At 43.3% G+C, this 25040-nt stretch overlaps 1 protein-coding gene across 1 annotated transcript; it reads left to right on the forward strand.

Annotated features, from left to right (window-relative positions):
* Positions 1-249: 249 nt before the first annotated feature.
* Positions 250-24963, forward strand: dspb (desmoplakin b). Its single transcript, XM_076088072.1, has 26 exons — positions 250-307; positions 1906-2086; positions 2129-2359; positions 3771-3858; positions 4805-4923; positions 5021-5168; positions 6105-6230; positions 6689-6748; positions 6848-7015; positions 7360-7464; positions 7564-7659; positions 8207-8332; positions 8626-8778; positions 9220-9374; positions 9475-9601; positions 9798-9984; positions 10597-11096; positions 11210-11388; positions 11666-11804; positions 12131-12324; positions 12727-12889; positions 13000-13083; positions 13163-13270; positions 13474-13572; positions 14840-16645; positions 18016-24963. Exons 1-26 carry the CDS (start codon positions 250-252, stop codon positions 24961-24963), a joined length of 12348 nt encoding a protein of 4115 aa, XP_075944187.1.
* The last annotated feature ends 77 nt before the right edge of the window (positions 24964-25040 follow it).

Genomic DNA, 25040 nt, shown 5'->3' on the forward strand with positions numbered 1-25040 from the left:
ATTGCAAGTATTTAGTAATTGAAGGTGCTAAATTCCAAATTCAGAACAATAATATTGCAGCAAATAACTATTTGCTATATGTAAAGTTATTGTAGAGAAATGTCTGTCGGAGCAGAGAATGAAGTAGCTCTCCCTCTGTGTGTGTTGTTATCCAAACATCTCTGTGCTATGTTTGCATAGCCAGGGCCGACCACAAGTGCATGTGATGTGAGGCAAAGCGGCAACCTCCGATGCTGAGAAATGAAGACGATGCGGAATTGGCAACAACTGAAATTCATCAAATGGCCACTTGATGCTGGCTCCCAAAGTGAGTCTATCCCCCCAGACCCCCATGTTAAAATTCCCAACTTTACAGCAGAAATAAACATGTTCACGGCCTGGTACAAAAACGGTTTTGGTCGCTGTAGATGATATTCCGTGTGCGTGTGTGTGTGTGTGTGTGTGCTTGTGTGTGAGCTTCATCACACTTGTGTAATACTACTCTAAAGTCTATACGGTGGTTACTTGACAACTCAACACATTTCTCAGCGATGTTTGCCTGAGATTTTCCACTCTGCCGGCTCACATTAAGCATGCCTTAGAAGGTCACAGTGCCTGAAGACAAACGACGACTGTCGATCAAAAAATGCAATGATCTCTGTCACAACTCGACAGCTATTCAAGGACATTAAATCATTTAATGATGGATTTGCACCCCTAAAAATAACAAAACAAAAAGGTAACACGATTTGTAGATGGAGCTCGATTGACTGTATGTATGGAATTGCATTGAAGCTCAAACTGATCTGCACATCACTGAATTTGCAAAGTTAGGAAACATTGGTATTCCTTGACATAAGACATACTCCTGATGCTGCTACTATTTCATGGTGATTAGGGGCAGAAAGGTTTTCATAAGTTTATCCTTTTCCATTAATTCTATTTGAAAACTCGTCAGACTCTGTTCATAAAATTCAACCGACGTTGCTGTCATTCAAGAGCAGCTGTCAAACTTGTTTTTCCTGTGAGTTCCACCCATTAGCTGTAGGCAAGTGTTTAGTGTGTGTGTGTGTGTGTGCATGTGTGTTTGATTGAGAGAGAGAGTTTTTTTCAGTAGAAGAGACAGAAAGATAGTGAATGAGGAGGGTGTGTAAAGTAAAGGTAACAGTTTGAAAAGAGGGGGGAGAAGAGAGATGCACCTTGGGTGTTGTTTCTAATTGGATGCATCACCTGTCAGATGGATGCATCACATGACATTGCAACACTTTACGCTGAAGCTCTTTGACCTTTACAGGAGTCACTTAAAGGCACAATGAGCATTTGTCAACGTCGTGTTTGCTAACACAACATGTCTACCAGTTTCAATATCTTCCTCTTTAAGACGCGTTTACGATCTTGCACCTGGTTACTACATTTTATTGAGGTTGACACCCTGAAATGTCTTACGGAAAAATAAGAAAATACAGGCGGAGGACCAGGTCTTTTTGTGAATGATCAATGCACTTAGTTTAGCTTTACAATTTGTGGGGCACACACACATTTTCCAGTTGTATACTTGTGAGGACACATTACAGGTGTACCCAAACCTTATCCATCACCACTACCTGCCTGACCCCACCCTAACCACATTAATGTGAACTTCATTCTAACCTTAAACTTAAAACCAATTATTAACCCTCAAACAGCCGTTTGAAGTATGAACCAGGCCATATGTCCTTACTTTCCAAAACTGTCAAAACTATCCACTCCAAATAACCAAAAATCTACACTTTCCAAAAATATTTGTACCTTTCAAAAATGTCTCGACTTTTCCAAACTGTCCCCTGGATTTAAAAAAATGATCCCAACCTTTCAAAGATGGCCTCACTTTGAAAGTCGAATTGGTCCACAAAGATATAACAGCACAAACACGCTCTCTGCCTCCAGCTGAGTTTGAAAGGGAGTGGCACGGGGAGAAGTTTATTTGGCTCAGCAAGTTGGGGAATAACAAAGAGGTGTGGCCACCAGCCTCCCAAAACTACCCTCCCCTGCTCCGCAGTCGCAGTCTGACCGAGGGGACCGGGCTGACAGGTGGACTGAGAGACTACCTACCTGCTGAGTTCCCACGGTAGATTCCGCAGAGTCGCTTTGGCTGCAGTTTCCGTGTCAGATTGAGTATGTACGGGTCCCAAAAGGGCCTGAACATGGGCCGCAGGGTCGGGTCCAAAGGCGACTTGACCGGAGGGGGGACCACCTATTACGCACGAAGCGAGGTCGTGCACGGAGGCGGTAATGGATACGATCATCCCTACTTGGACGGATACAACACCTACAGCTTTTCAAAGTCCTCTGGAGGCGGCATGGGAGGCGGAAAGATGAGCGGAATGGGAGGCGAAATGAGGTATGGCTTAATTTTCTGGTTAACTTTACAACTCTTTCATCTGCGCTCTCCTCGCAGCCACCTGTTGCCTGTTTCTGTAAACTAGGGGCCCTCGCTGCAGGGAGGATGCATGCCAGCCTGGAGAGCTGCTGTTTGCTATCAAATATTAATCATGACGGCCTGTTTTATCCCAGTATTTATTTCGGCCCTGCACAACGTGTGTAGACATAATAGTCCTTCAGCTAAAATAATAAAAGCCCAGGCAATTGCAGCTCAAACACGTTTACCAAACAAATGCATATTTGCAGTAGTTTGTTACTTAATAAGAGTTATTTTCTCGAAGAATTTGGCTGGTGTGCATTCATAGTTTGTTTGTTCAAGGAGTTACCACCTGACCTATGTATTACATTGATAGCCTACACAGTGATAACAAAACCAGGCTGCACTAGAATACATGTCTTAATGCCTTAATGATGACGTAAGCTGCTGTTTTGCAGATTCTTTTAGAATCAGCTTCTTCGCTGTAGAGCAGCTTTCCTCCCTGAGTTTGATTTATAACTCACACTGAACTGCTTAGTTCCCTCCACTGCAACATCTTGAGTCAGTTTCAGACCTTCCGCACTGCCACCCACAGGGGAAATATGCCACTGTGGTACTTTAGAAAAGGGCAGAGCGGGTATATCTGGCGGACAAGATGTTGATTAGTTCCTGGGTTCGATCATTTCTTACTAATTTCATGTCATGGATTTTCTGATATTTGTTACCAGGTATTTGTGTAGGCCATCTGAATAGAAAAGTAGTGTCTGTGGTGTTTTTTCAAAGAAAAAGCTGCACAATTATTCAGCAACGACTAGAACTAGACCACTAAACCGACTGGGCTGATATATCAGCCGATTTGAGCTTCTACCAAAAGCTCACAAAATACATTTGGTGCAAAGGAAATACGTGTGCGGATGTTTGTTCATTGCCGTTTTTGCATCCAGCATTTTTTTGTTTTGTGGAAGTGTGCGTTAGTTTTAGGGAAGTTTTGCTGTATAATATATTGTTATTGGTACAAATATCGGCTGATAAGTAACAAGAAGTTGTGGTACAGAAATGCCAGAGATATATCTAACTTTATTTAGAAAAGGTGACCTTTTTGATGAAAGATCCTTATTACATTGTTGTCTATGTCATGCTTATGTTGTGAGAGACATCCAACTTAAGCCTACTGCATATGACGATGATAATGAAGCTTTTATTATTGTGTCATGCATGAACTAAGCCCAGCCCATATTGGTTTACAAGTCAAATCTCTTTGGAGAAAACTGCTCACAACTGATTACATAGACAAGTAGGGAAGCACTGGTCTAAACTGTGATATTGTGATGGATATGCCTTTATTATAGTAATTAGCTTTGTGGTCATGAGTTTACTTCGCTGCTCCCTGCAGTGGCTCAAGTTCCATCCACCAGCAAACCATGATCCTGCAGGCCCAGTGCCAGGAGTACCTGAAGACAGCCGAATACGCCCTTCAGTCTGTGAGTCATGCTTTGTTTTGTAACGCTACTAATGCCTCTTTTCCTTCAGTGCGGCAAATACAAGCCTGTCTCATTCTTCTAGTCTTAATTTCAAAAGAAAAAGGATTGTGTTGCAGCTTCACTTGATGCAGAAATATTGACAGAAATGATATTTCATCGTAACTGGATGAGTGAGCCTTTACTGTCACACTCATAGACGCATAATAGAAGAATTTTGTTTATTTCTCTGCAGGCTCAGTTTTTAGAGCCAAACCCCCTTGAGCCATATTTCATCTGCCAGTGAATCTACTTGTCACCGCTTTACATTGACAGCAGACACACACACCCACACTCTCACACACGTACTCCTTTTTTGCATTTTTGTGTGCTTTTCTGCAAAGTTCACTAGAAGTGCAAAACCCATCGTTGCATGCTTTAATGAAGTGGTTGTGTGATGTATTAGCTAACATCGCTGGCTCTTAGTTGAATGAAATGTGTCAAATACTGTAGTGAATATTTCCTCTAATTACTTCCTTTCAAAAGTCATGAAATTATCCATTTTCAAGGAGGTCAGTTTTCTCATGGAGTTTTTCTCCATGAATTTGACATTTTTCGTCATGTCAACAAAGTCAGTGTAAAGCGAAAATGTTTGTTAAAGGAAGCAAAGACTATGTCATATCCGAAAAAGTAACATCAGCAAAGTTTTTGCCCGACATAAAGTTTTTAATGACAGGTAATAGGAAAATAAATAAGAAGGAACACACTGTCGGATACTTTCGGTTGGTAGACACTGAATAAATTGTATAAAAGTGCGAACACTTTTTGGTCCTTTTATCAGTTTAAAAATAGAAAAATCCAACATTTTGCACATTTCAACGTAGAAGTAGGAGTGGATGCATATTTGGCATTTGTCTTTCTGCACAGTGATTTTGTACACCACCATGAATGCTTTGTTCATGCCTTGCAGGGCAGTACCAGTGATGCAGAGCACTTCATGATGCTGGCCAAAGAGTCCATTGACCAGCTGAAGAACTGCGCGACGGACATGAGAAAAATGGGACTGCCCAATGACAACGTAGTCAGGACGTAAGGAAGACTTATCCCTTTCTCTCTTCTTCTGATATCTGTTTATCTGTATCTGAAATGATTTACATACAAGTCTTTCTCTTATCCTGATCCGTAGTGTGGAGACGTATAGAGACCAGCTGAAGGGGGTCCACATGGCCATGACCGGCTCCCTGCAGAGGAGGAGCACCAGAAGGAGCTCCGGAGGCAGGGAGGAGCATGGAAGGAGCTTCCAAGATGCTATGGCCTGGATTGGACAGCAAAAGGTGCGCACACACACAAACACACGCACACGCACACACACACACACACACACACACACACACACACACACACACACACACACACACACACGCACACACACACACACACACACACACACACACACACACACACACACACACACACATAACTGCATGCCTATCCCAGACAGTCAGTGTAGAATTACTGCTGACAAGAAATATTTGGCATGAAGTTCTAAATTCAAGAACTAAGATGATCCTGATCATGATTAATGGCCATATGCGGTTTGTTTATTCACCTCTGACTGAACGGGTTCCGTATTTTTACGATACCTCTTTTGTTTACATTTCTATTGTGGATTATATTGCCTTTTCAAGTTCCTCCATACTCAAAAGCTAGATTTTAAATGTAGTGTGACTTAATTAAAGAAAAAGGAATAAGCAGTGTCAAAACTGACTGACAGATCCCAGTAAACCAGAATACCGTGCACACAACAGTTTAGACATGAAAGCTGTTTTCCGCTATGAGTTGTCAGAGAATCTGGATTGAGATGGTAAAGCTCGTGGCAATTATGTTTCCCGTTCATTTATGAGGAATTGAAAGAAAAACAAGAACACACAAGAGGTCATTCCCAAGTTTTTGGGATGTACTGCAGGGAAATAGACAATCAAAGAAGGCTTTGTCTTGTCATCAACTCTCAGACCAATTTTATTCCTGAGATGTTTTTGATGAAGAGGCTCATGAATTCACAAAAAGAAAAAGAAAATCTAACTTGTTTCTCTGCCACCACCTGCTGGTGAGATTAAGTGCATATCAGGGTAATGTTTGAAAGACACTTTAAACTCCCTATCTGGGCTGCAAAAAAGGGTTTCACATGGTTTTGCAGTCTTCCGCAAAATTGCGTGTTTAGCTGCACAAGTTTGTTTCTGCTGGTCAAATATCATTTTTTTGCGTTTCAGCGTCTGATTGAAACCGCTTCCTGGGGAGAAGATGTTGCCGCCATCGAGCAGCAGGTCATCAAGCACCAGCGCTTTCACAGCTCCATCCAGAGGAGCACCGAGGTGGACCGAGCCAGAGAAGACCTGGTGGGTTCAGTCTGCACATTTATCATTGCCGCTGGGATGAAACAATGCCAAATTTATTATGGTTGCAACAGAAGTCAATTCATTAGTCAATTAATTTTACTTATATATATATATATATATACATATCAGAGAAAACACTTAAATGGGCACTAGTTGATATATTGGCACTTCTGTGGTTTACTGTTTAGTGTATAGCTTGGGGACTAACAAGAGACAGATTATAGAAGAAATAATTGAAGCAGCAAAGGCCAAGATATACTTACTTTTAGTCCCTAGTATGATTCAACCTACAAAATGACTGGATCCTACATATCCAATGTTGTGCCTCAGTAGCATCTTTTTGTGAGATCCCCCTGCCTGGTAAACGCTCCCATGTTTCAAGCTCCACAGGCTGCTGTGTTTTTAGATAACTTCTTGAGAGTGTGTTTCACTAACTGAGGTTGATTCTCTTCCCGCAGCTTAATAAAGGAGACAAGGGCAATGCTCACGCTCTGGATCAGGAATGGGATAGTCTGCAGGTGAAAGCAAAAACAATACTATGTTAGCTAATCACCACGTGTGGTGCGTATTTTCAGGTGAATTGTTGTATTGAAACATACTCTCTTCTCCCTTGCTAGCAAGTATCAATTGGACGGAGCGAGCAGCTGCAAGAGCTCAAGCAGATCATTCAGGATATGTCCAAAGAGATCATGTGGGTGAACGAAAAGGAGGAGGAGGAGCTGATGTTTGACTGGGGAGACAAGAATGTCGACCAGTACATCCCCCGCAAGCAGGAGAGCTACTCAGTAAGTCAAGCAATTAAAGGATCAAAAGTCCAATTGGAAAAATGGGAGGATTGGGTTCATTTGGATGCCTTGATGCTCCAGAAATCCTTGATTAATTCCAAGTGTTTTAAGAGCTTCTTTCTAGTTGCTTAACATTCTTGGCAATCCTGTGGGTCTGAAATACACTAATGTCTTTCTATGAAGTTAATCTGCATCTCATAAGGGAGCAATCATCTGTGATACATTCGATTTTTGGCAGTTGCAGTCAGTCATCCACTTAAAGGGAAGCCACAGAGTGTTCCTCCAACTGCATCCTGATGTTTTCTGCATCCCCTGTGATTACTAAACCTCCTCTTATGTAACAGAAACTGATGAGTGCCCTGGAGGACAAAGAGAAGGACCTGAATAAGCTGAAAACCAAAGTAGATAACCTCCTGAAGAACAACCATCCGGCTTCAGACAAGATCGAGGTGTGGACCGATCCCTCCATCATCAGACAATGTTTACATGCATTTATAAGCGGGAGCTTCATCTTCAATGTTTCTATTTTCTTTGTCTGTGTTTTGCAGGCCTACAGGGACACTCTGCAGACGCAGTGGAGTTGGCTTCTTCAAATCACCAAGTGCATTGATATTCATCTGAAGGAGAACGCAGCTTACAACCAGGTTACATGAAAAGAACATACAACTTAAAGCCACTCTTAATCGATATTTATATATTTACAATTGATTAAATGACTGTGTGTGAAGTAAAGGGTGTTACTCATAGTGATGTCACAGTCTCACTCTCATTGCTGTCGTTTTCAGCAAACAAGCTCTGATAAAGTACCTGCCCAGCACCAAATGGCAGACAGACAAAGTTAGCAGAGTAGCTTGTCAACACAGTGGAGCGTGTAAAAACACTCACATTTCTTTCTATGGTATTAAAAAAGACACTTTGGTAGACAGCAGTGGATATTTCGTGCCACAGATCCAGCCCTATCTCTTACGTAATCATTTTCAAACATTGCGGTTTTTATTGATGCAAAGGGGAAGTATGATGTCATTAATCAGTCACTGTCATCATTTGGATCCTGACACCTCTCATCTCTTGTCATCAATGATTTTAGCACATGATGGTCTCGCTTTTTTTAAATTTTAACGGACTTAATGTCAAAATAACAGTGTAGAAACCACATAATGCATTCCTGATGATGTCTTCTATGTATCTCAGTTCTTCAAAGAGGCCAATGAGACATACAGCGGTCTGCAGAAGGAACATGAGACGGTCCGTAGGATGTTCACCTGTGACAAGAACACTTCACTGGAGAACCTAATGGAGCTCCTCGGGGGACTGGAGGTACAGCAGCTTCTTTTCTAATTATTTCTCCGTAATGTCAGAATGTCTGTAGATGGTCAAAACTCACCACTCACAATTATTTTGGTCTTTTCACTGCAGTAAGCTGTTTTGTCCTGTTGCAATTGTGTTCACCTTCTAACCGTTTCTAATTATGTGTTCAAGTTTCAACCTTTTGATTTTTTCATTGTCTTCAGTTTGAATAAGCTACAGTTTGTAGTTATTATTATTGATCCGCATTATTATTATCAATATTATTCTTGGGTTTGAATCTTGATTTGTATTATTATCTCCAGAGGGAGAAGGAGAAGATTATGGAAAACAAGATGCAGGTTAAACATCTGGTCAATAAGTCCAAGAGCATTGTGAGACTGAAACCCAGAAACCCTGAGGAGAAGAGCAACAGCCCCGTCATTGTCAAAGCCCTGTGTGACTTCAAACAAGACCAGGTCAGTTTTCTAAGGATCACGTCACATATACACACCGTTGGTAATAAATTCATATCGTTATGCCCGGTCTAGGGGTGACCAAGACACAACATGAACAAACCCCATCTTTCCCATTTCCCAATCAACCATGGATATGGATCACAGAAAACAAAATATTTTAGTTTATTTACTGATTTGGATTAACATACTGAGAGCCTAGTCAGACTAAAGAAACCAAAGCAGATGCCATCTTCACTCTTTATGTAGGGAGTCATCATCAATACGTGCCAATCACCTGCTGGAACCGCTTGCCAATGGTGCCCTTGTCCTGGCACACACCTATTTGCTTACGCATACATTTTTAAATCTTTAAAACTTTCTCAGCCTTTTCTTGTGGAGCCAGATTTGATTCTGTTTGTTTATTTATTTGGTGATAACATTTGTTTTTATTGGACTCCACAGAGAGTGATCTGTAAGGAAAATGAGGCCATCCTAAAGGACAACAGTCAACGCAGCAAGTGGGACGTTACGGGCCCCGGAGGACTTGATATGTTGGTGCCCTCTGTGTGCCTGATCGTACCACCTCCCAACCCACTCAGTGTCAGTATGGCCAACAAGTAAGATGCAAAAAGGGTTTGTTGTGGCTGAGACGAAGATACAAAAAACCCTTGTTGTTTTGAGGTTAAGTTTGAAATGTTGTCTCTGTGTTTTCCAAAGGAACGAGCAGTACTATGAGGCCATCCTGTCAATCTGGAATCAGCTGTACATCAATATTAAGAGTCTCATCGCCTGGCAGTACTGCCTCTTGGATATCAAACAAATCAACTCCCTCACCGTGTCCATGGTAAGTGATGAGTAAGCTCTCTAAGGTCAGCCTCTGTTGTTTTCCAGCTATTCAACAGAATGGAAAGTTTCCAAACAGATGCATTCAAGTATTATCATGGGAATGTTTTAAATGGAGTCCTTTTACTTACCTTTTGGTTTCTGATGTTGGTTAGACGTAAGTCAAACTTAATGTTTGTGTGTGTGTGTGTGTTCAGCTGTCCCGCATGCGTCCTGAGGCATACCGTCAACTTATCAAGAGTCTGGAGACTCACTACGAGGAGTTCAAACTGAGCAGCCACGGCTCCCAGATGTTTGCTGACGAGGACAAGAGAAGCATTGAGAACCAGTTCACCGGAGCTCAGACCCACTATGATCAGATGGTGGTGCAGCTGCCTACTTACGGTCAGTATTACCCAAAATATAAACCTCACACCCCAATTTATATTTTGATTTGCAGGTGTCGATGTGTAATTATATTGTTGTAATTAAAAGATTAATCATTGAATATAAATCAAATCAAAAGACAAGTTTTTTTTGGTGACTAGAATTATAATTTGGTGTGCATGTTTTTATTACTTGATCAGTGAAACAGAAATGTAAGTGCATTGATAATACAGAAATTCATTTATTTTGTTAATCACCTTTACCACCAATGTTGCCCAATTTCTACATCTATATTGGTATTGACTATTGTTTAGAAACTTGAATGTCTGCACCTGTATCAAATATTTGACTAGAAAATCTAAAATTAAAAAAAAATGTCAAATGCCCTTTAAAAATTCCCCTATCTGTGGGATAAAGACGTTTTTTAAGATTTCTATTAGAAAACCCACACCACCTTCTGGACTCAATCATCCAATATAAAGTCCTCAACCAAGTTGTTTTGACATAAAAAACTATTGCGTGCGAGACTGCAAAGCATGTTGTGTTTACGCAAGATTCCACTTGTATGACCATAGAATCATCTTTTCCTCCAACTATTATGAATAAATCATATCTTGTGTCTACTCACAGTTGCACATCAGGGACAAATAGAAGTACAGCAAGCAGCCGAGCAGCAAGCAGCTGAGTTCACGAGGCGCGAAGAGGAGGCCTGGAGGCTCGAAGAGGAGACCAGGAGGCGCGAAGAGGAGGCCAGGAGGCTCGAAGGGGAGACCAGAAGGCGCGAAGAGGAGGCCAGGAGGCGTGAAGAGGAGGCCAGGAGGCGTGAAGAGGAGACCAGGAGGCGCGAAGAGGCCAGGAGGCTCGAAGAAGAAAGACGAAGAGTGGAGATAAAAAAAGTGAAAAGAATTGATAAAGATACCAAGGTGGTGAAGAAGGTGAAGGTGGTCGCTACTTCTGCCGCTCCTGCCTACTCCTCCTCCTCCTCTTCGTCCTCCTCCCGCAGTTTATCTGAGCTGCATGCGCTCAGACTCAGGTTGGAGGGTGCCGAGGACACACTGAGTCAGCACGTTCACATCTGCTTCGGAGACGACGGGATGCACGACTGTGGCCTCAAGGTCTCTCAGTTAGAGGTAGGCACGAAAACTGATAAATACAAAAAAAAGACAAGCATGCAGTATTGAAAACAAATCTTATTCTAATTACGTATTCATTGCAATAACTGTACTTGTGCGTTTCCCTGCAGACGGTGCAGCGTGATGTTCAATCGCTGCATGCGGAGTACTTGCATCTGAAGGAGCGTATCTTGATGGAGCTGGAGGGCATGAATGATTCTGATAAAGCCCAGTTCCTCCGCAGTGAGATTGGAGTTATTGACCAAAGACTGGGCAGTCTGGAGAGCAGCTCGTCAGCTTACCTGCAGCGGTAAGCCTACGCAAACAAACTGTTGTTTTTTTAGCTTTGATTATTCTGGAAGTCTTATTGAGATCAAGAACTCATTGGCAAGAACAACCTGAGATTACATTTTATATACACAACTAAGAAGATCATGGATCTAAACTGTTTTCTCCAGCAGATGTCCTTTTGTTAGAGTATTAAAAGTACCATCGCTTTTCTCACACATTACTAAGCCAACAAAAACACTCATCGATCTCACATTATCAATAAATGTCTTCTAACATCATTTCTTCCTCTCTATCAGGCTGCAGGCTCTAAGGGACATGCTGGAGAGTGTGGCACGAGCTGAAGACATAGTGAAAGTTCATGAGGCAAGACTGACAGAGAAAGAGACCACCTCTCTGTCGCACAGTGAAGTGGAGGATTACCTGTTGGCCCTGAAGGTATTTTATAGGACATATTATATTTTCACAGAATATTTTTTTATATTGCTTATATTTTATATTGGAAGATATTGCTGCGTTTCAGTTAACGTTTTACATGTATTGTACGAGTAACAAATGATCATTGCTTGGACAGACAACCACTGCACATTAGTGCTTGGCTGAGTGGTCACCCATCAGTTTAAATTAGGAAAACTCATATGAAAAAAGTTTAAGAGTCCCAATGTGTTGCATTGCTGAATGCCACGATTCTTTAAAAACATATTGATAAATTGTCACGGATGTCACATTTGACTGGTGTCTCCCGTGTTTTGTTTGGTGTTTAGAATATTAAAGCAGAGCTCGATCAAAAGAAGGATGTTCTGGCCTCCATGGAGGCGGAGTTGGCCAAGGCCAGCCACTGGAACAGCCAGGTGGGCGGGCCCTTCCACAGGTGTGACATGATGCTAAACAAATACACTGACCAGGTGAACCTGCTGTCAGACCGCTGGAGACGAATCGAAGGGCAGATTGACACAAGGTATGTCTGCCTCTCTTTCAGATATCTATTTTACACAAGGGGCCCGTGTTAAACCTAACTTAACATTTGACTATGACACCAAACCTGAGCACCTGCAATATCTCTTTGTCAAGCCGTTTAAACAAGATACTGACTCTATGGTCAGCCAGTTGATCACTGCCAAACCTATTTACCGTCAGGCTACATGTATGAATCTGCGGCCCATTTTACACACAGATTGGGAAAGTGGCATGCTTCACAGGGGATTGCTTGCCAATTTAACACAGATTTGTGAGTCCTATAAGGGTCACGTGCAACTCTCTCAGTCTTTCTCTCTGTGTCTCACATGAATCAATAGTTTCTACTGTAAAACACGCTGACGATATGTTGCTTTATTATGAATTTGTTCTCTTTCTTGCTCAGAGTCCAGGATTTGGAGTTGTATCAGCCTCAGCTGCAGCACTACAAGCAAACCAGCACCTCCCTTATTGAATGGATTGATGTCACAAAGAAAAAACAAGATGCCCTGCAGGCCACCAAGATAGAGAGCATCCCAGCACTGACTGATCATATTAACAACCAGAAGGTTTCCTGCTCAGCCCTTAATTTCTATTGATTCATTTGCTTTTGGCGTTGAGGGTCTATGTCCATGTGTTTTTAACTCATCTGACATCTTTATATTATTGTCTTCTCAAGGCCCTGAACTCAGAAATCAAAGTGAGGAGGGAGACTGTAGAGAGAGTGCTGAAGGACAATGAGGCCTGTGTGAATGCTATCAAGGTAAGGAGGCCTACATACAGTATATACTGCCTTCAAACTCATTCAAATAATTAATTTCATGACTATGTCTGTTTTACAGGACTATGAAACAGACCTGGCCTCTTACACTTCTGGTTTAGAGACTTTGCTCAACATCCCGATCAAAAGGACAATGTTGAAGTCACCGTCGATGGATCTTAATCTGGAAGTAATGAAACCAAATTGGAACAGTTGTCTCATTAAAACACTGAAGCTACTTTTAACATATGGTGACCCACAAGTATTTGAAAATGTTTTCCCGTTTATGCTTGTATGTTAAGGTAAAGGATCAGTTACATTTCTATGAATCAGTGAAGTTAATTGACGTGTTATCTAAATTTATCTTTTATCTTTGCCTTGTCTTTGTCTCAGGCTACACAACTACAAACCCGTTACATGGAGTTGCTCACCCATTCTGGTGACTACTACATATTCCTGGGAGAGCTGCTCAAAAACATGGAGGAGCTCAAGGTACTGATGTTGTATTTTGTAGTTCTTTGAATGCATGCTTTGTGTTCTTTCACATTTTTGTTTGTCCTGTGTCTTTCTGAAAATATTTGCTTTCTGCATTTTTTTAAATGTGTTTGTGTTTTGCTTATGCCATCATCTGACCCAGGGACCATGGAAAAACTAGCAATTTAGCTAAATTTCTGACATTTACATGATAATTATGTCAATTAATATAAAGCTTTCCAGTGGTCAAGTTCAATTAACATAAATTACATTTCGTTAGTTTTAAGTTAAGTTTTATTGAGTTACAAACAGTTGTCTTGAAGGTGCAGTGTGTAGGATTTGGTGGCATCTAGCGGTGAAGTTGCAGATGGCAACTATCCAAAACGTATCCCGTGTGCCAAGCATGTAGGAGAACTATGAAAACATAAAAAATGCAAAAGACCCGATGTATAGCCAGTGTTTGGCTTGTACATTCTGGGCTACTCTAGAAACATGGAGGCCGGCTCCGATAAAAGGAACCGCTCTGTATATATAACTAAACGTCTCATTCTAAGGTAACAAAAACAATTCTTATTTTCAGGGGATTTTACACTAACGAAAACATAATTATTAATATCATAACATATTTCTGCCAATAGATCCCCCTAAATGCAACACACTGTTCCTTTAAAAGAACCCCTTTTAGTGTTGGAATTTCCACGTTTTTACACACTTCAGTATCTTTATTGTTAATTGATTTGGTTTCACAACCTACAACCTTACTGTTTTAGTTCATTGTCACCACTCACATCATTCCTGTTTCCAGCTGCAGTAGGCAGCTCTGATAAACCCACTGTACACTACCTGCCTTGTACCAAATGGAAGACGGACAAAGTTAGAGACAAGCTGGTGAAAACTTTGGAGCATTTAGAAACTAAAGAAATAGATATATTTACTCAGAAGTTGAATATTGGACTTGCTAAATGTATCCTTGCTCCATGACTGGTCGATGTGTTGATTGGCAAATGCTTTGTAACACCATATCAGCCCTATTGATGTCATGTCAGCGTTGTGTTTACAGCTTGTTGCACTGACCCCAAGTGGCCAGAATACCAATAATGCAGGCCTAAAGAAGCTTTGGATATTCTTTGGATGTTAAGTGTTTTTATGAATCAGTTAAACCCATTTGAATCAATCATCCAAGTACACTGTGGTGAAGTGTTTTTATAATAAGTACATTAAAATGTACTTGATTAAAGTTCTTAAAACTACCTCTGCAATTACCTTTGCTTCATCTTGCTTTCAGATTCGTAACACCAGGATTGACCTGTTAGAAGAAGAACTCCGGCAGATGAGGGACGACATGCAAGACCACAACGCTAAGAACAAATCTCTGGAAGATGCTGTTTCCCGTTACCGGCTGGAGTTGTCCAGCTCACAGGACAGGGTGCTGTCAATGGAGGAGGTGAAGCAAACCACTGCGCTGCAGTGCAGTGCCACCAATGACAGTCTGGCAGACCTCAATGATGAGGTGGCACGTGCCAACTACTTGCTTGAAGAAGAAAAGAGGAAGAGGAGGCTGGCAGAGGAACGCTATGCTACGCAACAGGAGGAGTACGAGTTGGTGCTGAGGAAGAGGCAGAAGGAGCTGGAGACAGTCAGCTGGTCCAAGACGGAGGTGGAAAAGAGTGTTGCAGATAAGGACCACGAGATTGAAAGGCTGAAGCGGCAGTTGGCTGAGGAGGCAGCGAGGATCAAGGAGCTACAAAAGGAGATGTCAAAGGTAAGGAGCCAATTCAGTACGGAGATCAATAACTTAAAGCTCAGCTATGAATCCCAGATCCACGTCAGCCGCACAGATATCCAGAGGCTGGCAGCCCAGAGGGAGGAGAATACAGCTGATATCCAGCTGCAGAAGGACAGGATCGAGGCAGAGAGAAGGAATCTGGAGGAGGAACTCAGGAGGCTCAGGATGTCTATGAGCCTGGTTGAAGAACATAGGATGAGGGCAGAGGAAGAAGCTCACAGTCAGCGTGCTGTCATCACAGAGGAAGGGCGCAGGAGGAGAGAACTGGAAAGTCAAGTGGAGGTGCTGTTGGGGCAGATAGACGAGGAAAGCAGCCAATATACAGAGGAGCTGGCTCAAGTCATGAAAAGTCTGCAGGACAAGAGTGAGGAGCTGGCCTACATTACACATAGTCTGGAGGAGGAGACCCGCAGGAGGAGAACTATAGAGGAAGGGCAAAGTGTGCTTGAACAGACTTTGGCCCAGCTGCAGGTCAAGCTAACCAGTTCATCAATGGCTGCTACCCAGCTGGGGGAGTGCGAGGAAGAGCTTCAGGAGATGCGTTTGGAACTGGAGAGGGAGAGCAGGGAGCAAAGCAGAGTAGAACAGAACATGAGCATGTTACAGGGACGAATGAAGGACCTTCAGGCTGTGAGAGATGGGCTAGAAAGCCAAGTGGAGAATTTGAGAAAGGCTAACCAAGAGGAAGTATCCAGAAGAAGGCAGGTAGAAACAGAGCTGGAAAGCAAAACCATGACCATGACAGACTACATCAACACCATTACCACTCTACGCCTGAGCCAAGAACACGCCAGCACGTCAGAAAAGAGAGGGGAGGAAGAGCGTCTTAGGTTGCAGAAAGAGATGGAAAGAAGCTTGAGACAAAACAAGACCTCTGCAGAGCACATAACCCAGCTAAACGCCGAGCTGAAGGCCCTGCAGCAACAACTTCTCCAGGAGCAGGCCAGAGGCAAAGAGGCAAACCTAAGAAATGAGGGCCTTTACAGAACTATAGAGGAGAAGAGTAAAGCACTGAACGAGAACTCTGTTGAGCTTCAAAGACTGAAGGAGATGACAGAAACCCAGACCAAAGAGAGGCTGAGGCTGGAGGAGAAACTAAGGGCAACACAACATGATAAAGAGGAACTCTTGAGATCCAAACAGGGAAGTGACGATGAGCTCTCCTCCCAGATTTCTGGTCTGGAGCTGCAGCTGCAAGCCAGTGAGAGGAGCAATATAGATTACCGCAACCTGGTCTCAGAGCTCTCATCGGAGAGGGAGAAACTCAAGCTGGAGACTGAGAAAATACAAAAGCAGGCCAACGAGGTACATGGAAGTTTGGCACTAAGTCCTGGACTACTCTCGTCTTTCCAAATCAGTGTCCTAATTTGGATCAATCAAGTAGCTATTAGTGTCTTTAACCAAACTTTTGCCTGCATGCTGGAACACCTCTAGATCCCCTATAGATGCCTCCCACTTGGTTACTCTGATTTGAACACGTATTGCTCTATGTGTTTGAATAAACTTGCATGTCAATCCCTTGCATGCAAATATAATATGTGCCTTTCTGCCTGCCGACCTCCCCAACCAACGGTCTCTCTGCCCACACTTTGCAAAGATGTGCAGTCTGCATGCTTTTTGGCCTTTCCATCTTTCCCAGAGTGATCAACATAATCAATTAAATCATTACTGCTGGTCCTCTGATGGTCTGATACAGTTTGATTGTTATTTGTCATATTATTGTAGCATCTTGATGATCTTTAAGACACATTTTGCAAACTTGTAAAAATGGCACTGGTATACATGTAAAATATCCAATTAATTTTACAGTATTGGAAGCAACTATTCATGCCATTTTAGACCAGTCAATCAATATTGGCACTCATATATTTGCATTATTTATTTGTGCTGTTTTGGCAATTTACAGAATGTGGACAGTAACTATTTCAATCTGTACAAAGTAATAGTCAAAATAGTGGGTCTGCTTTAGGATTGGGAAGGTTGATTTCACAAAGAAAATCTATTGATTTTTAAATATTGTGTTTTTTCCGACTGGATAATTGTCTTAGACATTATCTTGTTTTCATATTTTTCTGAAGGGAATTAGTGTGCATGATGAATTGCAAACTAAGTTTTTTTGTTTATATTTTGTTAGAAGGCACACAGACTTGCTCTTAATATGTTTTGACTATTTTTATAATCAAACAGATTTTGGTTAAATTGTTAACCAAAAAATGTCACAGTGTTAAATGGATGTCTATTTTGCCACATTTAAAATGAATACAGATGCAGGACAAAAAGACAGGTGCTACAGCAAAAACAAAACACATTCAATTGACATCATCAGCCCTGCTTCCACAAAGCCAAACGGTTGTACCCCCTTTCACTGTTCTGTTTCTAGAAAAAATATATAGAGCAAGTATGTGTGCTGTCCTCCTTGATAGCATTTAAGTTTACCATTACGATTTACTAGCACCAGTACAAATTTAGGTGCAGTTAATTTTGATAGTAGCACAATCATTTCTGATTTAATTATTTAGATCCAAACCTGTCCTTGATTGTATGCTTGTATACTGTGATGTAAATTGCAGAAAACAAGTGTATGATTCTTGTGATACACAGTAAATGCATCAATGTATTTCTGAGTTGACTAACATTTTGTTTCTCTGCTTTTTTCCTTCTTTTTTTCTGCAAAGGACAAAGATCGCTACCAAAGGCTAGAAGAGCAACTCAGTCACATTAAATTGTCCCAAGACTCTGAGCTTCGCAATAAGCAGGAGGAGAACGAGAGGGTTAAGAGAGATTTAGCTTACTGGAAGGATCAGTATGATAGTAAGCAGGGCCTGATACGGGAAAATGACACGGACAAGGAACGTCTGGAGAAGGAAAATAAGTCTTTGAAAAGTGAGATAGAGAAGCTGATGAGGGAACTCAGGGAGCTTGATGAGACTTATAAAAGTAGGCTGTCAGCCATGCAGAAAGAAGTGCAAGAGGTAGCTGTTGTCAGAAAAACAATGGAAACGGAGCTGATGAGAGTTAAGGAGCCCCCGACCTTGGATGCCTCCACTCTGGTTTTTGACGGAGTCCGTAAGCCAGTCACAGCAAACCAGTTGCTTGAATGTGGTGTTTTGGACAAACCAACATTCAGCCAGCTTGTGAAGGGGCACAAGACTGTCCCTGATGTGTCTATCGACAAAAAAGTCAGTCTCAAAGGGACAGGCCCAATAGCTGGGGTGGTAATTATAGGTCTGAAAGGTCCAGGGTATATTGAAGGACCCATATGCAAAATGACATTCACAGAAGCAAAGAAAGAGAATCTGCTACCTCCAGATAGCATTGACCTGCTACTGGATGCTCAGGCTGCCACAGGGCACATCATTGACCCCAGAACTAATCAGAAGTTGACAGTTGAAGAGGCATGTGATCAAGGTGTGGTTGATGAAGACGACAGAGAGAGGTTGCTAGCAGCAGAAGCTGCAGCTGTAGGATATCTTGATCCTGGCAAAAGCAAACCCCTTTCAGTATTTCAGGCCATGAAGAAAGGACTGATTGACAAGAACACAACACTGCGTCTGCTACAAGCCCAGGAGTCTGTGGGGGGCATTCTAGATCCTGTACTCAGTGTGTTCCTTCCCAAAGACACAGCCATTGAGCGTAACCTAATTAATGATGACATATATAGTGATCTGAATCGGAGACCTGAGCTCTATCTGGACCCAGAAAGAGAGGATGGTGTAACCTATACCTCAATAAAGAGGAGATGTAAGGTAGAGCTACACACAGGCCTTCTGCTTCTTCCTGTCCCTGAGAAGATAGACCCCTCCAAACTTGTCTTTGATGGTGTTCGGAAACCTGTCACAGCCAAGCAGCTGCTTGATTGTGGTGTCCTGGACAAGCCAACATTTATAGATCTAGAAAAGGGGAAGCAAAATGTCCCAGAAGTGTCTGTTGACAAATACGTTAATCTGAAGGGGACTGGGCCTATTGCTGGGGTTGTAGCTGGGAGTCAAGGCAAAATGTCTTTATCAGAAGCCAAGAAACAGTTGCTCCTGCCTGAAGATATTGCCGATTTGCTACTGGAAGCCCAGGCTGCCACAGGTCACATAATTGACCCCAGAAACAATCAGAAGCTAACTGTAGAGGAGGCATGTGCCAGAGGAGTGGTGGACATTAAGGATAGAGACAGATTATTGGCAGCGGAAGCTGCTGCTGTGGGATACAAGGATTCTAGCTCAGCCAAGCCTCTGTCAGTGTCTGAGGCTATGAAAAAGGGACTAATTGACAGGAAGACTGGGCTACGCATGCTGCAGGCCCAGGAGTCTGTGGGGGGCATTCTAGATCCCAATCTCAGTGTGTTCCTCCCCAAAGATACAGCCATCAAGCGCAACCTTTTGGATGAAAACCTCCGTCACGCTCTAAACCAGAGTCCTGAGTGTTACCGTGATCCAGAAACTGAGCGTGATGCCAGCTATGAAGCATTGAAAAAAAGATGCAAGACAGAACCTCACACAGGTCTGCTTCTTTTGCCAATCACTGAGAAGCTTCACCCTTCCAAATTGATCTTTGATGGTGTTCGTAAGCAAGTAACAGCACAGCAGTTGCTTGATTGTGGGGTGCTGGACAAACCAACATTTAACCAACTATTGAAGGGAGATAAAACTGTCCCAGAGGTGTCTGTGGATAAGAAGGTCTTTCTAAAGGGGACAGGATCAATTGGTGGTGTGGCAGCTGGACCTTTAGGGAAAATGTCTTTATCAGAGGCCAAGAAACAGATGCTCATGCCCCCAGAAAGTGCATATTTGTTACTGGAAGCTCAGGCTGCAACAGGACACATCATTGACCCCACAACCAATCAGAAGCTGACAGTAGAGGAAGCATGTGCAAGAAGGGTGGTGGACAATAGGGATCGAGATAGACTCTTGGCAGCAGAAGCCGCTGCTGTGGGATACCGGGATCCTAGCACAGCTAAGCCTCTCTCAGTGTTTGAGGCAATGAAGAAGGGATTGATTGACAGGAAGACTGGGCTACGCCTTCTGCAGGCCCAGGAGTCTGCTGGAGGCATTCTAGATCCCAATCTCAGTGTGTTCCTCCCCAAAGATACAGCTATCAAACGTAACCTTTTGGATGACGACCTCTGTCATGCTCTAAACCAGAGTCCTGAGTGTTACATTGACCCAGACACTGAGCGTGATGCCAGCTATGGGACTTTAAAAAAGAGAAGCAAAACAGAGTCTCACACAGGCCTGATACTTCTACCAATCACAGAGAGAAAAGACCCTTCCAAACTGATGTTTGATGGAATCCGCAAGCCAGTCTCAGCACAGCAGTTGCTGGATTGTGGGGTCGTGGACAAACCAACATTCAACCAACTAATGAAGGGAGAGAAAACTGTCCCAGAGGTGTCTGTGGATAAGAAGGTATTTCTAAAGGGGACAGGATCAATTGGTGGTGTGGCAGCTGGACCTTTTGGGAAAATGTCTTTATCAGAGGCCAAGAAACAGATGCTCATGTCCCCAGAAAGTGCAGATTTGCTACTCGACGCTCAGGCTGCCACAGGACACATCATTGACCCCACAACCAATCAGAAGCTGACAGTAGAGGAAGCATGTGCAAGAAGGGTGGTGGACAATAGGGATCGAGATAGACTCTTGGCAGCAGAAGCCGCTGCTGTGGGATACCGGGATCCTAGCACCGCTAAGCCTCTCTCAGTGTTTGAGGCAATGAAGAAGGGATTGATTGACAGGAAGACTGGGCTACGCCTGCTGCAGGCCCAGGAGTCTGCTGGAGGCATTCTAGATCCCAATCTCAGCGTGTTCCTCCCCAAAGATACAGCTATCAAACGTAACCTTTTGGATGACGACCTCTGTCATGCTCTAAACCAGAGTCCTGAGTGTTATATTGACCCAGACGCTGAGCGTGATACCAGCTATGGGACTTTAAAGAAGAGAAGCAAAATTGAGTCTCACACAGGCCTGATACTTCTACCAATCACAGAGAGGAAAGACCCTTCCAAACTGATGTTTGAGGGAATCCGCAAGCCAGTCTCAGCATTGCAGTTGTTTGAATGTGGAGTCCTCGACAAGCCAACATTTGACCAACTAGTTAAAGGGGAGAAAACCGTTCGAGCAGTTTCTAAGGAAAAGACAGTCTATCTTAAGGGGACTGGAGCCATTGCTGGGGTGGTAGCTGGATGGGAAGGAAAAATGTCTTTCTCAGAAGCCAAGGAACAGTTGCTCCTGCCTGAAGATAGTGCATATTTGCTACTAGAAGCCCAGGCTGCCACAGGCTACATCATTGACCCTAAAACTAATCAGAAGCTGACAGTAGAGGAGGCATGTGCCAGAGGATTGGTGGACATTAGGGATCGAGACAGATTATTGACAGCAGAGGCTGCTGCTGTGGGCTTCAAGGATCCTAGCTCAGCCAAGCTTCTCTCAGTGTTTGAGGCAATGAAGAAGGGATTAATTGACAGGAAGACTGGGCTACGCCTGCTTCAGGCCCAGGAGTCTGTGGGAGGAATTGTAGATCCCTATCTCAGCGTGTTTCTTCCCAAAGATATAGCTATCAAGCGCAACCTTTTGGATGAAGACCACCGTCGTGCTCTGAACCAGGGCCCTGCTTGTTATATTGACCCAGAAACTGAGCGTGATGCCACCTATAGGGATTTGCAAGGAAGATGCAAAATAGAGTCTCAAGCAAGCCTTCAACTTTTGCCAGTCTCTGAAAAGTTTGACCCCTCCAAACTACTCTTTGATGGTGTCCGTAAAACCGTCACAGCACAACAATTGCTTGATTGTGGGGTCCTGGACAAGCCAACATTTAACCAGCTATTGAAGGGAGAGAAAACTGTCCCAGAGGTGTCTGTGGGTATGAAGGTTTTTCTAAAGGGGACGGGATCAATTGCTGGTGTGGCAGCTGGACCTTTAGGGAAAATGTCTTTTACAGAAGCCAAAAAACAAAAAATGATGTCTTCTGACAGTGCTGACATGCTACTGGAAGCTCAGGCAGCCACTGGCAACATCCTTGACACCAAAACTAATCATAAACTGACTGTAAAGGAAGCACGTGCCAGAGGAGTCGTGGATAAGGAGGATGAATCAAAGTTGTATGCTGCTGAAGCTGCTGTTATAGGTTACAAAGACCCAAATACTGGCAAGCTCCTGTCAGCAGGCCAGGCCATGAAGAAGGGATTAATTGACAAGGACACAGCTCTACGTATACTTCAGGCTCAAGAGTCTGTAGGGGGTATTTTTGACCCTGCCCTCAGTATATTTCTACCCAAAGACATTGCTATGGATAGGGATCTCATAGATGAGGACCTATATCGGGGCCTGAATCAGTATCCTAAGTGTTATCTGGACCCAGACACCCAACAAGCAACTACCTATGTATATCTGAAGAACAAATGCAAAGCAGATCCAAAAACCGGTCTTTTGCTTCTCCCTGAACCTAAAAAGCCAATAACTGTCCAGGGGCTCAGGGGCCAGGTGTCGGTCATAGATCTAGTAGATGCAAACCTTTTAAACCGATCAGATATGGACCAATTGAGGGAGGGCAGATTGACGAGCCATGACATTGAAGACCGTCTGCACACCTACCTGAGAGGCTCCACCTGCATAGCAGGGGTTTTTGATGAGGACAGTGATAAGGTGATGCCAATCTATCAGGCCATGAAAGATGGACTGTTGGAACCTGGGACCACTCTGGAACTGCTGGAGGCCCAGGCTGCCTCAGGTTTTATAGTTGATCCTGTCAACAACCATTACCTGACTGTTAGTGATGCCTACAATAAAAGACTGTTTGGGCCAGAGTTTAAAGACAAACTGCTATCAGCAGAGATGGCTGTGACTGGCTACAGAGTGCCTGGTACAGACAAGGTTATCTCCCTCTTTCAGGCCATAGAGAGAGGTCTGGTGGAGAGAGGTCATGGCATCCGTCTACTAGAGGCCCAGATTGCCAGCGGTGGTATAATTGATCCTGAACATAGCCATCGTATTGACGTGAACGTAGCCTACAAGAGAGGTTACTTTGATAAGGAAATGAACAAGATCCTGAATGATCAGAATGGTGATACTAAGGGTTTCTTTGATCCCAACACAGAGGAAAACCTAACTTATCTGGAGCTTAAGAAACGCTGTATCACAGATAAGAAATCTGGCCTCATACTTTTGCCTATCATGGACAAGAAAAATCTAGAGTCGACTCTGAAGAACACTCGGAGAAGGAGGAGAGTGATAATTGTAGACCCAGAGACTAATAAAGAGATGACAGTACGTGAAGCGTATGACAAGGGGTTTATTGACTACGAAACCTTCCTGGAGCTCTCTGAGCAGGAGTGTGAATGGGAAGAGATCACTATCACTGCTCCAGATGGTTCCACACGATTTGTTATCAATGACAAGAAGACTGGAAAACAGTATGATATTACCGAGCTGCTTGAAAAGCGAGTAATTGATCAATCAGATCTAGATAATTACCGATCGCGTACCATCAACCTTAATGAATTTGCAGATATTATCAGCAACAAGACCAAATATGGATCATCATCAGTATCCTCATCATCAACTTCAAGATCGTCAGCAGCCGCAGGTAGAAATTCAGTGACGTCATCATCAATCACTTCAAGAACATCAGCATCCCCTGGTACATCTTCAGTGACATCATCAACTTTAAGAACTTCATCAGCCTCAGTTCCATCCTCATCATCAGTCCTGTCAAGACCCATGTCACCTACCGTAGCCAAGATGACAACAACAAGAACTACAACTGTCACAGAGCGAAGCGCCTCAACCAGCAGTGTAGATCAAGACTCATCTGACTCCTTTAGGGGTATATCCAGCGTAGGTATCTCTCTGGCCTCTCCTGTTGAAAAAGTAGGTGACCAGGAACCTGTAGGTGCCATCTTTGACTCAGACACTATAGAGAAGATATCCATCACTGAAGCTCTAAATCGCGGTCTGGTGGATTCCATCACTGCTCAGAGACTGCTGGAGGCTCAGGCCTGCACAGGGGGAATTATTGATCCCACAAATGGCCATAGACACAGCATCCAAGAGGCCACCCGCCTTGGCATAATAACTGCTGACATGGCCTCTAAGCTTAAGCCTGCCCAGAAAGCCTTCTTTGGCTTTGAGGATGTCAAAACCAGGAAGAAGATGTCTGCTGCTCAAGCCATGAAGGAGATGTGGCTGCCATATGAGGCTGGGCACAGGTTCCTGGAGTTCCAGTTTGTAACTGGGGGGCTTTATGACCCAGAAATGGGCTGTAGAAGAACCATAGAAGACGCTGTGAAAATGGGCTGGCTGGATGAGAGAGCAGCCCAGAAGCTCCAAGACGTCAGACACCACACAAAGAACCTAACTTGCCCCAAGAGCAAACTTAGGATCTCCTACAAGGAGGCTCTTGATAATTGTCTGGTGGAGGAAAACAATGGGTTAAAAATGCTCCAGGCATCATCTGTCTCTTCCAGAGGGATCAGCAGTCCCTACAATCTCTCTGCCCCAGGATCCACCAGCGGCTCCAGGAGTGGCTCAAGACGAAGCTCCCGCAGGGGCAGTGTGGACCTAGGCTCCCCCACCTCTTCATCAACTTCTCACCACAGTCGCACTACCCTCACCACTTCCTCATTCAGATCCATCAGATAAATCAAGAAAGATCCTGCACATTCATACTCTTTTCTTTGAAATGAATCAGAATCTGTTAACCATATAGTGATTGTTGA

This window comes from Anarhichas minor, unplaced genomic scaffold (assembly GCF_050575085.1).
Source record: "Anarhichas minor isolate MPS153535 unplaced genomic scaffold, ASM5057508v1 ptg000010l, whole genome shotgun sequence".
Lineage (NCBI taxonomy): Eukaryota > Metazoa > Chordata > Actinopteri > Perciformes > Anarhichadidae > Anarhichas > Anarhichas minor.

Excerpts from the sequence above, each read along its gene's own strand:
- dspb (XM_076088072.1), top strand. The coding sequence starts at position 250 with ATGCGGAATTGGCAACAACTGAAATTCATCAAATGGCCACTTGATGCT. Across the intron at positions 8,333-8,625 it reads AGCTCCTCGGGGGACTGGAG|AGGGAGAAGGAGAAGATTAT; the intron begins GTACAGCAGCTT and ends TATTATCTCCAG. Across the intron at positions 13,084-13,162 it reads CCTGTGTGAATGCTATCAAG|GACTATGAAACAGACCTGGC; the intron begins GTAAGGAGGCCT and ends TCTGTTTTACAG.